Consider the following 13,245-nt stretch of genomic DNA (forward strand, 5'->3'; position numbering starts at 1 on the left):
ATCAGGGACAGCATCACCGTGGAGATCTCCACTAAGGTACCTGGGCCCACTTAGGTACCTACAGCTAATTTAGATGTTGCTTTCTCCTGGCTACATGAAATACAACCAGTTATTTATGGTAATATATTTAACAGTAATTGATGGGATTTATAAGTCAAAATCATGGTTTTGGTGTCCAAAACCATAAGTCCCTTCTAGACTGATTAATATTGAAACAAAATCAATCCCCCCTGTAATCTAACCAACCACCAGCACAAAAAATTTGAGGCTGCCAAGTAACAGTTAATAAATTTGATCCATAAGGTTCCTTAAGGCTAGAAATTTGGTGCATGAGTATAGATTCTAAAATTCCTAAACATTATGGGGTTTCCTATTGTTAAGTGAATTTCAGTTGTCTGTGGACGAAGTCTTAGCTGTAAGTTTTATGTGTGCATCAGTTGCACTTGTCCCTGAATTGTGTATATGTAGGTATATTTATATGCATTGTACATGCACGTGTTAGCTTGTAATGTGTGGAGTCAGCTGAGAAATCTAAACAAGTACCCCCCGATAATAGGCACATACCAATATACTTTTGCTGTCTTCTTGAAAATCAGATTCTGAAAGTGAGAATTGTTACTCAAATTCTTACTCAAGCTGTTTGCTTGGAGTCATCATTTGCTGAATTTTTAGAAGTCGTGAAGTTATAATGACTATTTTTCTTTTTTGCAACCAGTTTTCTGATTGCATCTGTAAGCATTGTTGGTACACAGTTGCAGTATTTGAGATCCTGTTTATGTTTTGGTTTCTTCAGATCACAGTTGTTAACAGAACACTGTTTAGGCAAATATTTCAGTGTATGCTGAAGTCTAAGCATATGCTAATCCATATTATCCACTGAATCCTATATTACTGATGCATGTTTTTGCATCAAACATATACTAAGGATATTGTAGGATTAAGGTTATGCTAAGGTATATAAATCTATTTCTAAGAAATACTTCAGAATACAATCCAGCAGCAACTACACAGAATTTCTCTCATAGGCTGTTAATAGAACAGTTATATCAAAAATGGGGTAAAATTATTTTCCTTTACCAGCATGCCTTAGATATAGAGATATTTTACATTTTCTAACCAAAAAAACCAGAAACAACGATACAAAAAAATAAGTATTCCTTTTCTGTCATATTTTGTCAACATACCTAGTGAAATCACTTTCAGAAACAGCCTGTTTACTAAATGGTTAATAATCTATGACAGAGAAATTAAAAGCTTGTAGACATAGACTGGTCTTGGTTTAAAAAGAAAAAAAAGGTTTGTGTCTCATTTGCTTTCCAAACATTCATGACACCTTCTTGACTAACCCTCACTCACAGCTGTGTAAACAACAGCCATTTAAGCTGCTGAACAGATAATGGGAGGAGAAACCAGCACATGATATGTAAAATGGGAATAAACAAGGACATGATGAGACCATATCCCTTTCCTTCCAAGGCAGCTTCTGGTGTTCTTTCTCTGATAAGCAGCATGAAAACAGCCACGCTTTCTCTTCTAATGAAGATTTGGCTTTAATTCAGTTAGGCAGATGGCAAATGGCCAAGGAAAATGTATAAATTGGTGACTGAAGTACCGCTCTCTCACCTTGGAATGACAGATTTAGTTCATCTGGATTTCTGTGACATGATAGTCTTAATATAGTTCCTAGTCGATAGCAACTGATACCACAAAACCACCTCAATCGATGAAATTCAACACATTATGGAAAATTGTAATTATCAGATGAGGGTTGACCACAGGCTAAAGTAACAAAGCTGAAATAAGCAGCCAGCTGGGTGTATCCTTTAATGTATGATTTAGTTATATTGGCAAAACTGCAAAGCCTTGTAGGTGGCAACATCATACTAAATTTGAATGGAGGTGTCTGCCAACCCCTTAGCCTCCCAAAATTGAAGTCACTTTTCTGAGGAAAATAGAAGTAAATCCAATTGTCTGTGTCTAATTAGAAACCAAAAGAACTATTACACATGTTTATACTATTGAAGTGCAATAATAGGCAACCCATGCTGGCATTTTTAAATCTGCTTTTCTCCAAATGGATCTAGTATTTGCATGCCCAGTAAAGTTCCCTTGCTCCATCTGCTTTGGGAAATGTGGGTGGGCAGTGATTGGATTGAAACAGCAAGAGCTGAAGTTCATTTAATTCCTTCAGCATTTGTTAGACATCACTATCTTCAAGCTCCCACCTCAAAAACACTTTTTAAGTGAGATCTTAAAGCCCACTCCAGAGCTGCTTGCCTCTTGTTTCAAAGGTGATTCACTTTTTTTTCCCAAGTTCCAGCCAAAGGTCTCTGTTCAGGCAGGCTGTTCATCTTCCCTCCTGTCCCATCTTTCGGCACATGGGGATTTCCTGCTCCTTCAGGATTTTCTTCCTAAAGTACATCCAGCCTTCCTGGATTCTTTTGCCCTTCAGGACTGCTGCCTTAGGGAGTCTCTCAACCAGTCTCCTAAAGAGGTGAAAGTCTGCCCTCTGGAAGTCCAAGGTGGCAGATTTGCTAGCACCCCTCCTCACTTCCAAAGAGTCATAATCACTATCATTTCCTGATTGCTTTTCTCACCATGGCCTCTGACCATCACATCACCCGCCCGTCCTTCTCTGTTCACAAACAGCAAGTCCTCTGGGGCACCTCCCCTGGTTGGCTTCCTCAGCAGATATGTCAGGAAGTTCTCTTCCACACACTCCAGGAATCTCCTAGACTGCTTCCTTTCTGCTGTGTTGTATTTTCTATCAGACATCTGCTATGCCGAAGTCTGCCATAGCAATAAGGGCCAGGGATTGCAAGACTTATCCCAGCTGCTTATAGAATATTTCTTCTCTCCATCCTGGCTGGGTGGTCTACATCAGACTCCCATCACGATACCTGCCTTGTTGGCCTTTCCCCTGATTCTTACCCATAAACACTCAACCCTATCATCATCATCATCATTCAACTCCAGACAACTGAGACACTCCCTAACACACAGGGCTACCCCACAGCCTCTCTTTCCCTGCCTGTCCCTTCTCAAGAGTTTACAGCTGTTTATTGCAGTGCCCTAGTTGTGCGAGTCATCTCACCATGTCTCTGGTAGCAGCTCTGTTCCAATTTTCCTGCCGCACCATGGAGCCAACATTTGCTGCAGTAGCATCTTGAAATGCACTGCCACTCTATAAAATAGAGGTTCTGATTCCTGTCTCAATAGCTGTGTTTCTTGAGAAATGTCTCATGCTGACCTTATTGTACATGAGCCTGGGTAAAAACAATGAAATCTCAAAGAGTGAGAAATCAGCCAACATGGAATAATTTTAAAAGGTTTTTTGTGACTTAAACATTTGTTAAGTACTAAGCATAAAGAATTTCCCTGGATAAAAAGGAAATGAGCTAGTCGCCTCAAGATTTATCTATCTAAATTCCTGAATAAAGTTTTGGGTTTGATTGATAAATGTGAGCATATGAAATTTTAGAACTCGATGACTTTACTGATGGCCTGTGAAAAGTTTTTCATATTGATCAAGAGTGAATAAGAATTTTATGTGGTAGTTTCCACTTCTGAGCCCTTGATGATAATTTTTGTGAAGTGAAATGTTAGGTAAACAGAGTTCTGCAAACACAGAAGCTTTAAATAGGTTGTTCTTTCAAAATTGCTTCTTGGGGTATTTTAGGAGTGCCTTTGAAAGGTCTTTGACTATTATAGTAATAGGGTATTTATTGGATCTATGGGACAGACTATTTTGCCTTCGGTCCTTATAAATATTGTGAGAGGACCCAGTCAGTGCTTAAGGCAATAAATCTGCTTTCTTGGCTGGATTGCTATTTTAAAGTTAAACACAGAGTCAGTTAACTTGACATCTGTATTATATTCCTCTGCTTACCGTGGAGTCAGTAAGTTACTTTTGCAAAAATCATAAAGGGCATTGTATACAAATGTGGAGTGTGCTTTTTCACAGTGAAATTAAAAGGGGTGGTAAATACTCATTCTTTTGAAAATTGAGTCTTTTCAGTTCATGTCTTCACTCCTTTATCTGAAAAAATGAGGCTGTAATATTTGCTTACCTCTGTATGGGAAGAGCATATGTCAAAAGCTGGCCATGTCCATTAGTAGCAGAACATGAGAGTAGGTACTTCATGCATTGCTTGAAAATGATGGAAGTGCAAAGTGGAGGAATCCTTTTATGGTCAAGTTGGAGAACAGGTCTGAAAAAGCCAAAGGAAAGTCATCGACTTCCATCATTCTTTCTAATGTCAAAAAGTTAAACCAAAATTTGTACCTAACCATTTTCTTCTCTGCTCTTTTGACCTCCTGGAAAAGTGACTAATTTCATGTGTCATCTTGTGTGGTTTATGTTTTCTTTTCTACCTTAGAAGTGCCAGTAGAGGCTGATCTACAGGAAGATGGAAAGAAGGAGTGCTACTACAATCTGAATGATGCCAATTTCTGTGACAACGTGCTGACATCCAATGTAACCAAACAGGAATGCTGCTGTACCTTGGGTGCTGGCTGGGGTGATAACTGTGAAATCTTCCCATGCCCTGTCGTTGGAACTGGTAAGAGGAGGCCTTCTGTCCTTTTGCAAGCTTTTGAAGCATCGTGTTTATGTTAACAGAGTTTGCTTTGCCTTTAGAGAAGGCTTGCCCATTAAATCCCATATTTTTTAGTATTTAGTCATGACTTATCCATAGGAACCCTCTACAGAGGAAAGGGTGATAAGAATAATTTGTACCTGGTGTAAATCCATTGGCTTCTCTGCTCTTGCCCTAGGGATTAAAAGAGCCTGTTACTGAACAGTGATTTTAGGCAAATACGGATTCTCACAAGAGCTTTTTCCAGATGCTATGGTAACACTTTAGATTTTTTCCACAAGCTGGAAAACAAAGGTAACCATTATAATATTTTTGAGACTGCAGCTATTCTTTGTAGTGCTGTTTCTACAGCACGAGAGCTTACCAATATATAGTATGGCATTAGTTTTACATTTTGCAACTTACAGAACATCAGTTAATAATGTTCTCTGCAGACCATTGTATAACCTCGAAATGTTAAATTAGACAAACAGAGCCATGTGATATTTGTCACAAATTTTGAAGAGTACTTGAAACATAAACAGGGATGGCTGAATTTCAGAATCCAGCTGGGAAAAAAATCACATAAGAGAGAACATGCGTAAACCTTGGGATTAAATGCTAAAGATGACTTTTCACAGAAATGCATCATCATGTTTAATTCCTGTTTTAGCTATACCTTAGAATTGGTCAAATTGAAATGAAAAGCAAAATGAAAAAGGGGCCTCTCTGCTTGGATAGGTTTGTTTGATTCTGTATAGTCTCCAAGACACTTGAAATAATTTTTCTCTGTAATGCACACCATGTTCTCCTGTTGCAGTCAATTAGTGTTTTGCCTGTGTGAGGACTGAAGAATGTGGACAGGGGTTTGTATCTCAGTTGGAGTATGCCTAGATTACAGCTTGCAGCGAGCTCAGAGAGGCCCATGCTAGCTTTAATTAGTGTAATTTGGCTACTGGTATTGTTATAACTGCAGTGCACCATGAAACCTAGTAAGGACCACATTCTCCTGCCAAAAAGCAAGAGAAATGAGTTTGCCTGGAGCTGTGTGATGCTGTAGGCACCCTAGTGAGGTTTGGTTTTTCTCTGCAAACTGAGAGCAAGGGCAAGTCAGGCTGTGGCATTTAACATCCCCCATTAAACTAAAGGTGTGTATGATTGCCTGATAGATGTAAACAAGGCTAATATCTCAAAGTACCCTGAAATACATGTAACACTACATATGTGAATACCTTCTTCTTAACAACATAATTTTTTTTCTTTCTCTCCCAGCTGAATTTACTGACTTGTGTCCTGAAGGAAAAGGTTTCATTCCCTCTGGAGAATCATCTTATGGGCTTCTTGCTCAGAATTACAAAGGTCAGTACTGACTTGTATTAAGTTTAATTATTTCAGAAGTTCCGGTAGTTGATTGACTAGAAATATGAGCCAGGAATGTAAGCATACTAATTCAAATTTTATTAGGTGATAAAAACAGTTTGTAGTGCAAAACATTGCTGAAAATCATTCTACGGGTTGTTAAGAATGTTAATTACACAGTCTCTGTAATATTCTGGTTTAATTTCTACTAAGTGCTATATGCTGTGAGAATAGGTGCTGTGACCACAAACCACAGATACTTATTTACATATGGAATACAATGCCAGTTTAAATTTGTAAATATATGTATGAGGAGCAGGAAGAGAGAGAATTCTGTTGAACATTTGACCTGCAAGGGCGAATGAATATTAAAACTGAAGAGAAGTTCAGCAACGATATTTTCATTACAGACCTTCACAGAATAATTACTGTTGGTAGTCCAGTGGTAGTAAAGAAATCAGAGTGATAGAAGTTGGGAGGGAGCTGGCATCACCAAGAAGGAAAAGTAAGATCAGCAAAATTTCTTTTCAGTTTTGAGAAGTAGCCATCAATATTAATAATTTTTAAGACTGTCACAGAGCTCATCTTAAAGTCTTTGAGAGTATTTTTGTTGAGGGATTGTTTAAGGGGGTTGTTTATCTTTAGAGATCTAAGATTTCTGTGTATATTCACAATGAGGATTTGGAACTTGCTGTGTGTGAAGCATATCCAAATTAGTCTCAAATAAAATCTGTGTTGTTTTTGTGCTACCTCAGGGTTGGTGATATCTCTAGCTGCTATAAATACTGAAATGTATACTGAATAAATACTGAAATAGTCCACCTGGAAATATCTTCCACAAATCCCTGTCATAATAAGACTTTTTCCCTTTTCAGTAAATTTGTGTTAGGAATGGCACAAAGGACAAACACTAAACAGATAAATAACTTTTACTAATGTGCTCTTTTCATAATGTGATCTTTCTCTGTTACACTAACTAAAATGTTATTGTTGCTTTTGTCCACAAGCTTCTGCTTGTAGGAGCAATTCCTGTTTTCTTATTGGAATTATCTGTCAGAAGTGAATAGCCTGGTAGCTTTCCTTGGTTTTGCTTCCAGGATTTCCCATTTTTCTCCAGACACAAATTCGTGTTCCACAGGAAAACCACAGATGTGAACATGACATTTTTTATTAATCTTTGCATTATTCTTGCTGCTAAACAGTCAAAATATTTAATGTTTGTAGCCACTTAGTGGCTGGAAGAGTGGATGTAAAAATAAATAGTTTTTTAGATCTTTCAGTTCTTCTGGAGAAAAGGAAACATTTGAATTATTTCCCTTTAAAACTACTGTATAGCTGGAAATAATAGCTTTGGGATAAAATCTATGGTGCCCCAGAATATAAATGGGGAGTAAATATATAGAAGACAGTGGATTAAAACAATTGGTATTGAGAGAAGAATGACCTACTTTAAGTTGTGCCTTTTATTGCCATTTTCACTGCAAACCTTGCTTTAACAGATTGGCTCTAAGTCGGTCTAGCAAATGAAAAGTAGGCTGGAAAAAAGGAAGTGAATGGAATTCCAACAGTAACAAATACATAAATATAAGACTGGGAAAAAATGTGTACAACTGTGAAAAGCAATATATGAGCTGGCATATATTTTCCATGAAACCTCCTTGAACACGTTTAGCCTCATTTGAAAGCATGGTAGATTCTCTTTTTCAGCCATCACTAGTTCTGTAGTGATTGCCACCCAGTGTTCAGCCACAGACACAATTGGTCCTGTGAGGGGGAAGGCTGCACTCAAGTTGTGCTTTAAGCAACAAAACCATGAGCAGTGCAGATAGGAAGATTTCCTGCTGTGCACAGCAGAGTCACCAAACTCTATGCAAACGGAAGAGTAGTCACAGAGTCCATCCATAAGCATAACTGATTAGTTAGTTTGGTAACCAGATGGTGTGCTTAAATTACATCCATGGTAGGAACACCTTCAGTAAAGCAAATTATATGGGAAAATACAGGCTATATTGTTCATCTGTTTTGCTTGGAGTTAGGAGCAATGTGGTACCAAAGGAACGAAAGGGAAACTGCAGATTATTCCAGTCTCTCTGTGCCATGGGACTTAATTCTGACAAAGAGAAGTAAGAGTCCACCAATTTTTCCATTTCCATTCTGGCTACATAGCCTCTTCCATACCAGTTGTCTGAGGGGTTTTTTTCTGTGGATATCTGTGCTCCTGGGATTTTCTGTTTAAACTGAAGTTTGCTTGAACAGAGAAGTGTATAGGATTTATTCCATCTTGTTTGTCTACATGTCACCATAATAACAATGGTAACACAGCCTTTATGTTTTCTCCCCAGATGCTGATGAATGCCAACTCTTTGGCCAAGAAATCTGTAAAAACGGCTTCTGTTTGAATACGCAGCCAGGTTATGAGTGCTACTGCAAACAAGGCACATACTATGACCCTGTTAAGCTCCAGTGCTTTGGTAAGTTTATTTAAAGTGGTCTTGTCACTATAATGGTATGCAGATGGACAAAACAAGCAGACTCCTATAGCAGGATTCCCATCACAACTGTGGCATTTCCAGTAAGGGGAGAAACACTGGGCCTCTGGACTCCTGTAGCAGTTTTGTAAGATGCATTGGGTCATTTCCCTTCCTTCTGCTTGGCTGAGCAGCAATTCTGGATGACATGGCTGTAGCATGTAGAGCAGGGTTTGCTTTATTTGCCTTCTTTTTCAGCAAATTACTCCCAGGAGTTTTCATCTCCAGAACAGCCTTTTGTGCTCCTTTGAGTGCACAGTCAAGACCTGGTGCCAGCCTTAATGCAGGCAGCACAAAGTGATCAGAGGGGGCTCCCTCCTTACATGCACACTGCTGCTTCACTGTGCCAAGGGACAGTTTAGCCTTCTGTTCTTTGTATTTGAGGTGAGCAGTGAAAGCCTGTATATTGAAGCTCACCTTTCATTTGGTAAGTGTTCTGGGTTTACTTTATTAAATCAAATTAATGCAGACTTTTTTTTTTTTTTGTTTCAAGGACAGCTATTTTCCCCAAGGAGTTAATATACAATGTGAAATTACAGTTGAGGTCATTGATAAGACCATTTTAGCCTGCACAACCTTGTACTCTTTTGGTTCTGGTATTCAACTGAAAATTACTTATGACCATGACCCTGGCTTTTGCTTTGTAAGCAGAGAACCATGTATAATGTGCAGAATGGCATAATGAAAGGAAGAAAGTTTTTGCAACTGCAATAAGAGAGCCTTTTACCTTGGGATTCTATGATTATTCTTTACAAAGGGTGGGATTTTAGCTGACTACATGTAATTTATCTGAAGTGGCCTGCTCTTCCCTTTGAGCTAAATTTCAGCTTTTGCTTTCCAAGACAAACTAAGAAAAATAACTACCATGGCTAGGTAAGGTGATCTCTTCTTCTAACAAGCTCACAAGAAATCACTAAGAGTATGCCCACCTGCCTGCTGGTATTCTCCTAAAGGGAGAGGAATGTGGGAAGCAGTAGCAGCTATACTGAGTGCAGGGTATTCCTGGCACTGCAACCCCTACAACAAGCCTCTTTATCCTCCCAAGTACTTCTCTGTACTAGCTCCATAAGACTTGAGGATCAGAGGTCAGCATCCTTCAGATGTCTGTCCTTCTCCATGGGCACAGGCAGGATTTTTTTGCCAGCAATGGGTATTTGTGGTAATTTACAGAAGGCATGCAGGGAAGTCTGCTCCTAATATAGGAAAATAAAAACATAGATTAACACAATGCAAATACTTTGTGCTGGCTTTCCTTGATACATTTCCTTCCATTTTAAAGACACGGATGAATGTCAGGACCCAAACAGCTGTATTGATGGCCAGTGCATTAACACAGAAGGATCTTACAACTGTTTCTGTACACACCCAATGGTTTTGGACGCAACAGAAAAGCGATGCATCAGACCAGCAGATTCAAGTGGTATGATCCATTATACATATTACTGAAGTGAGTACACCTCTACGAGGTGGTGCTGACATGGCTACAGACCCAAAGTCTAAGCTTAGACTGGGTCATCCTTGGATGAGCCTGCTCTTCTGGAGGATTTTGGAAGGCAATGCTTGGACCGTCATCTGTTGATCCAGAAGGCACCATGATGTAGGACTCCACAGTGCTCCACTTTGCCCATACAGACAGGACATTGCTGGAAGTATTGTGAGATTAGGCTCGGGCTGAGGAGTCTTCAGCCAGTTCAACAGCTCTGCGTCTGCCTTGTCCAGCCTTGTAGGTAATGAGGCACAGCCTGCTTGCTGTCTCAGTAAGGCTGGGGTTTGGCTGCAGGCTAAGTCTCGAGATTCAGTTCTACCAAAGTAAAATAAAAACAGGAATGACAGGATATAGGAGGAAATAGCTAAAATTGTATGTGTGCTTTCAATTGATTGACTTTGAAGGCACATTGAGCTCACAGTTTCAAGCTGTGGGCTTCAACGTCAGTGTTGAAGTAACATTTTTGTGTGTGCTTTTAATTTCAATAGACACTTATTTCAGAAAAAAAAAGTTAGATATTATGAGATTCTTGGAAACCTCTCAGAAATCAGAGCATTATGCAGTCTGTACAGCTTTGTTTATGCCACTCATATTTTCGACAGAGGTGTTACAATGGGTTTGATTTAATGCTGGCACTGTATAGCCATAAATCCAGACCTCTGGTTCCTGCAACTTGCAGTGAATTTTCCTGAGATGCTTCTGTAAAAGGAAATGGGAATACAGACTGAATGCCTGCTTTAGTCACTCCAAATTGTAAGGCTGAGATTTTGAGGAGTAATGCGGTCGCCCTGTTGCGTGAAACTGTGAAAGAACCACAGCATTTCTATTGTTCAATCTTCAGTTAAACAAACCAAGAGCAGGATTGTCCTTTGGGTTCATCTAGGATGTGAAGAGAATGCAAGAGCCCAAAGGGTCTTCTGTCATGAGACATTTGGCTGACACAGCAGTGAACATCTCAGCCAGCACAGAGCACTCAAGCCTTGTGTCGCTACTGGCAATGTCCCCCTCACACACAGAGGGAGGGGGCAGGCTGGTTCTTTTGCTGCCAGCAGAATTTGGAGTCAGTTGCAGAGACCCACTGCTGCTTTTCACTGCATATTCTGGCAAGCTCTTAGTAGAATACGTATCTAAGCTGTGATCACCTTCATGCTTTCAGAGCTCTGTTTTGCTCTTGAGTGAGGTTCCGGTTCTGTACTCAGCCATGCATAATGTAAAAATGCAGTAAATGGATATGCACAGACAAAACAGAACCTTGCTTTGTGACAACACTTATTTTTCACTCTGTGTTGGAACAAAATCAAAACCTTGCAGATGTCTTCACAAGACTATTGTGCTGAGGTTTTTACATTACAAGTGGAAGATTAAGTTTACAGTTCCTCTCCTTCTGATCAGCAGTGATCAGAACTTGCTGGGACTGGGAATGGTTTCTTCTGAGATCTGTGTCAAAACTATTATGCCTCTGAAATATTCCAGCCTTGACAAAAATACAGATTTTTGTTAATGTTCATAAGAATGTGACAGTAGTTCACAGCAGTGTTCTGTCTTTAACAATAGCTGTAAGTGGATGATTGGAGACCAGGAGGGCAGATAAACAATACTCCTCTTCACCCTCCCCAGCACTCTCTCAGCCTCCAGCTATTTTCAGCTCAGGGGATTTCCTGAGACTGATGTAGTTTGTCTGTTTAGTTAATGGGACTCTGTCTTCCAAGTATTTGTCCAGTCTCCCAGGGAGACCATGTAAAATTTTTGTTCAGCTCTGCCCTAGTTGTAAAAGTTCTTTCAGATGCATTGATTGCAATATAAGAAAAGCAAAATAACAACTTTTAAAGATCTATTGTGTGGATGGAGTTCCCCAAACATTCACCTCTCTCCCAATGCTGTTTTTTGTCAAGCTCTGTTAACTTCCATGGGAGCTGAGCTGAATCCCTGTTAAGTGTTCAGCAATGACTATGATTTAGAAAGATCTGGTTTTTGGATATCCAACACAATGTGCTTTTAAATTGGCCTAATGTGACAACTCAGGACATTTTAAGATTTTTCCAAAGCTGAACATTCAAGGGATGAGCTACCTCATGACCTTAAAAAAGGTCATGACTTCTTAGCTTAAATTTGTATTCAGCAAAGTCTGTAAAGCTGAGTTATTTTTCTTATTTAAATTTACAAATTTTATCATTATACCAGCAGCTTATTTAAATAACAGTGCTGTGACAATGACCTAATCCTGTCTTCTCCATCAGAACAAACTGAAGAAGCTGAGGTCTACCAGGACCTTTGCTGGCAGCACCTAAGTGACGATTTCGTCTGTAGTCGCCCGCTGGTTGGAAAGCAGACGACGTACACGGAGTGCTGCTGCCTGTACGGGGAGGCCTGGGGCATGCAGTGCGCCCTGTGTCCCATGAAGGAGTCAGGTAAGGAAACACACACAGCACTGCTCCAACAGTGCTTGAAACACTCCATTGCTTTCATCCCTTGCATTTGTACCTGCACCAGTAACATGAAAAAGAACAAAAAACCCCTAGCCCCTCTAGTTAAGAGAAATGGGTTACCAATAAGGACTGAAGAATTTCCAGAGAATATAGTTTAGTGTGGCATTCATGTTCTCTGAAAAAAATCCCTTCGCCCAGGATTTTTCTTCTGGGAAGCTGAGAGGCCTCAGGGAAAAGGAAAACAATTCTTATCTCATTTGCTTCTCCTGTGCTGTGCTCTTCTGGAATGTGTTTGGAGATTGTTTACCCACAGGTGATATTGTTTCATTGGATTCTGGTGTGAGTTGTTATGACTCATTGGCCAATTGGGGCCAAACCATGTCAAAACTCTGGAAAGATTTTTCCACGAGTCATGAATTTTCATTATTATCTTTTTAGCATTCAGTAAGTATCTTTTCTGTATTCTTTAGTATAGTATAGTATTCTTTAATAAAATATAGTATAATAAAGTATTAAATCAGTCTTCTGAGAACATGGAGTCAGATGCATCATTCCTGCCTTCATTGGGGCATCCCGGCAAATACAATCGTTTAGTGTTAAAAAGAAAGCTGGCTGTTGTATTTTGAAAAGACTATATTTTGTTTACGTGTTTGGAAATCAGATACTCTTCTGTGATAGTTCAGGTAGTTTCAGGTAGAAGGTGTTACTTGTGGTGACTACAAAAGCTGAATGGATACAGAGAGACATGTCTTCGACACACAGATTTACTTCTGGGTTCTGGAGAAGGGGCTAGTGGAAGCAGCATAGGTAGATGTCATGCTTTGCCTGAGATGCATCAGCCCTGGTTACACAGTCTGGTGGCATGATAC

General features: G+C 39.5%; 1 protein-coding gene across 4 annotated transcripts in view; it reads left to right on the top strand.

Moving 5' to 3' along the window:
• Nucleotides 1-13,245, top strand: part of LTBP1 (latent transforming growth factor beta binding protein 1) — a 188,412-nt gene that overhangs the window by 160,189 nt on the left and 14,978 nt on the right. For all 4 annotated transcript variants that reach the window (XM_036381048.1, XM_054514385.1, XM_036381049.2 and 1 more), the window contains 5 exons: nt 4,380-4,562; nt 5,850-5,936; nt 8,279-8,407; nt 9,744-9,884; nt 12,188-12,358. In XM_036381048.1, coding sequence (XP_036236941.1) covers nt 4,380-4,562; nt 5,850-5,936; nt 8,279-8,407; nt 9,744-9,884; nt 12,188-12,358 — 711 coding nt within the window. The remainder of the gene's footprint in view (nt 1-4,379; nt 4,563-5,849; nt 5,937-8,278; nt 8,408-9,743; nt 9,885-12,187; nt 12,359-13,245) is intronic.

Source organism: Molothrus ater, chromosome 3 (genome assembly GCF_012460135.2).
Source record: "Molothrus ater isolate BHLD 08-10-18 breed brown headed cowbird chromosome 3, BPBGC_Mater_1.1, whole genome shotgun sequence".
In the NCBI taxonomy this organism is placed as follows: domain Eukaryota; kingdom Metazoa; phylum Chordata; class Aves; order Passeriformes; family Icteridae; genus Molothrus; species Molothrus ater.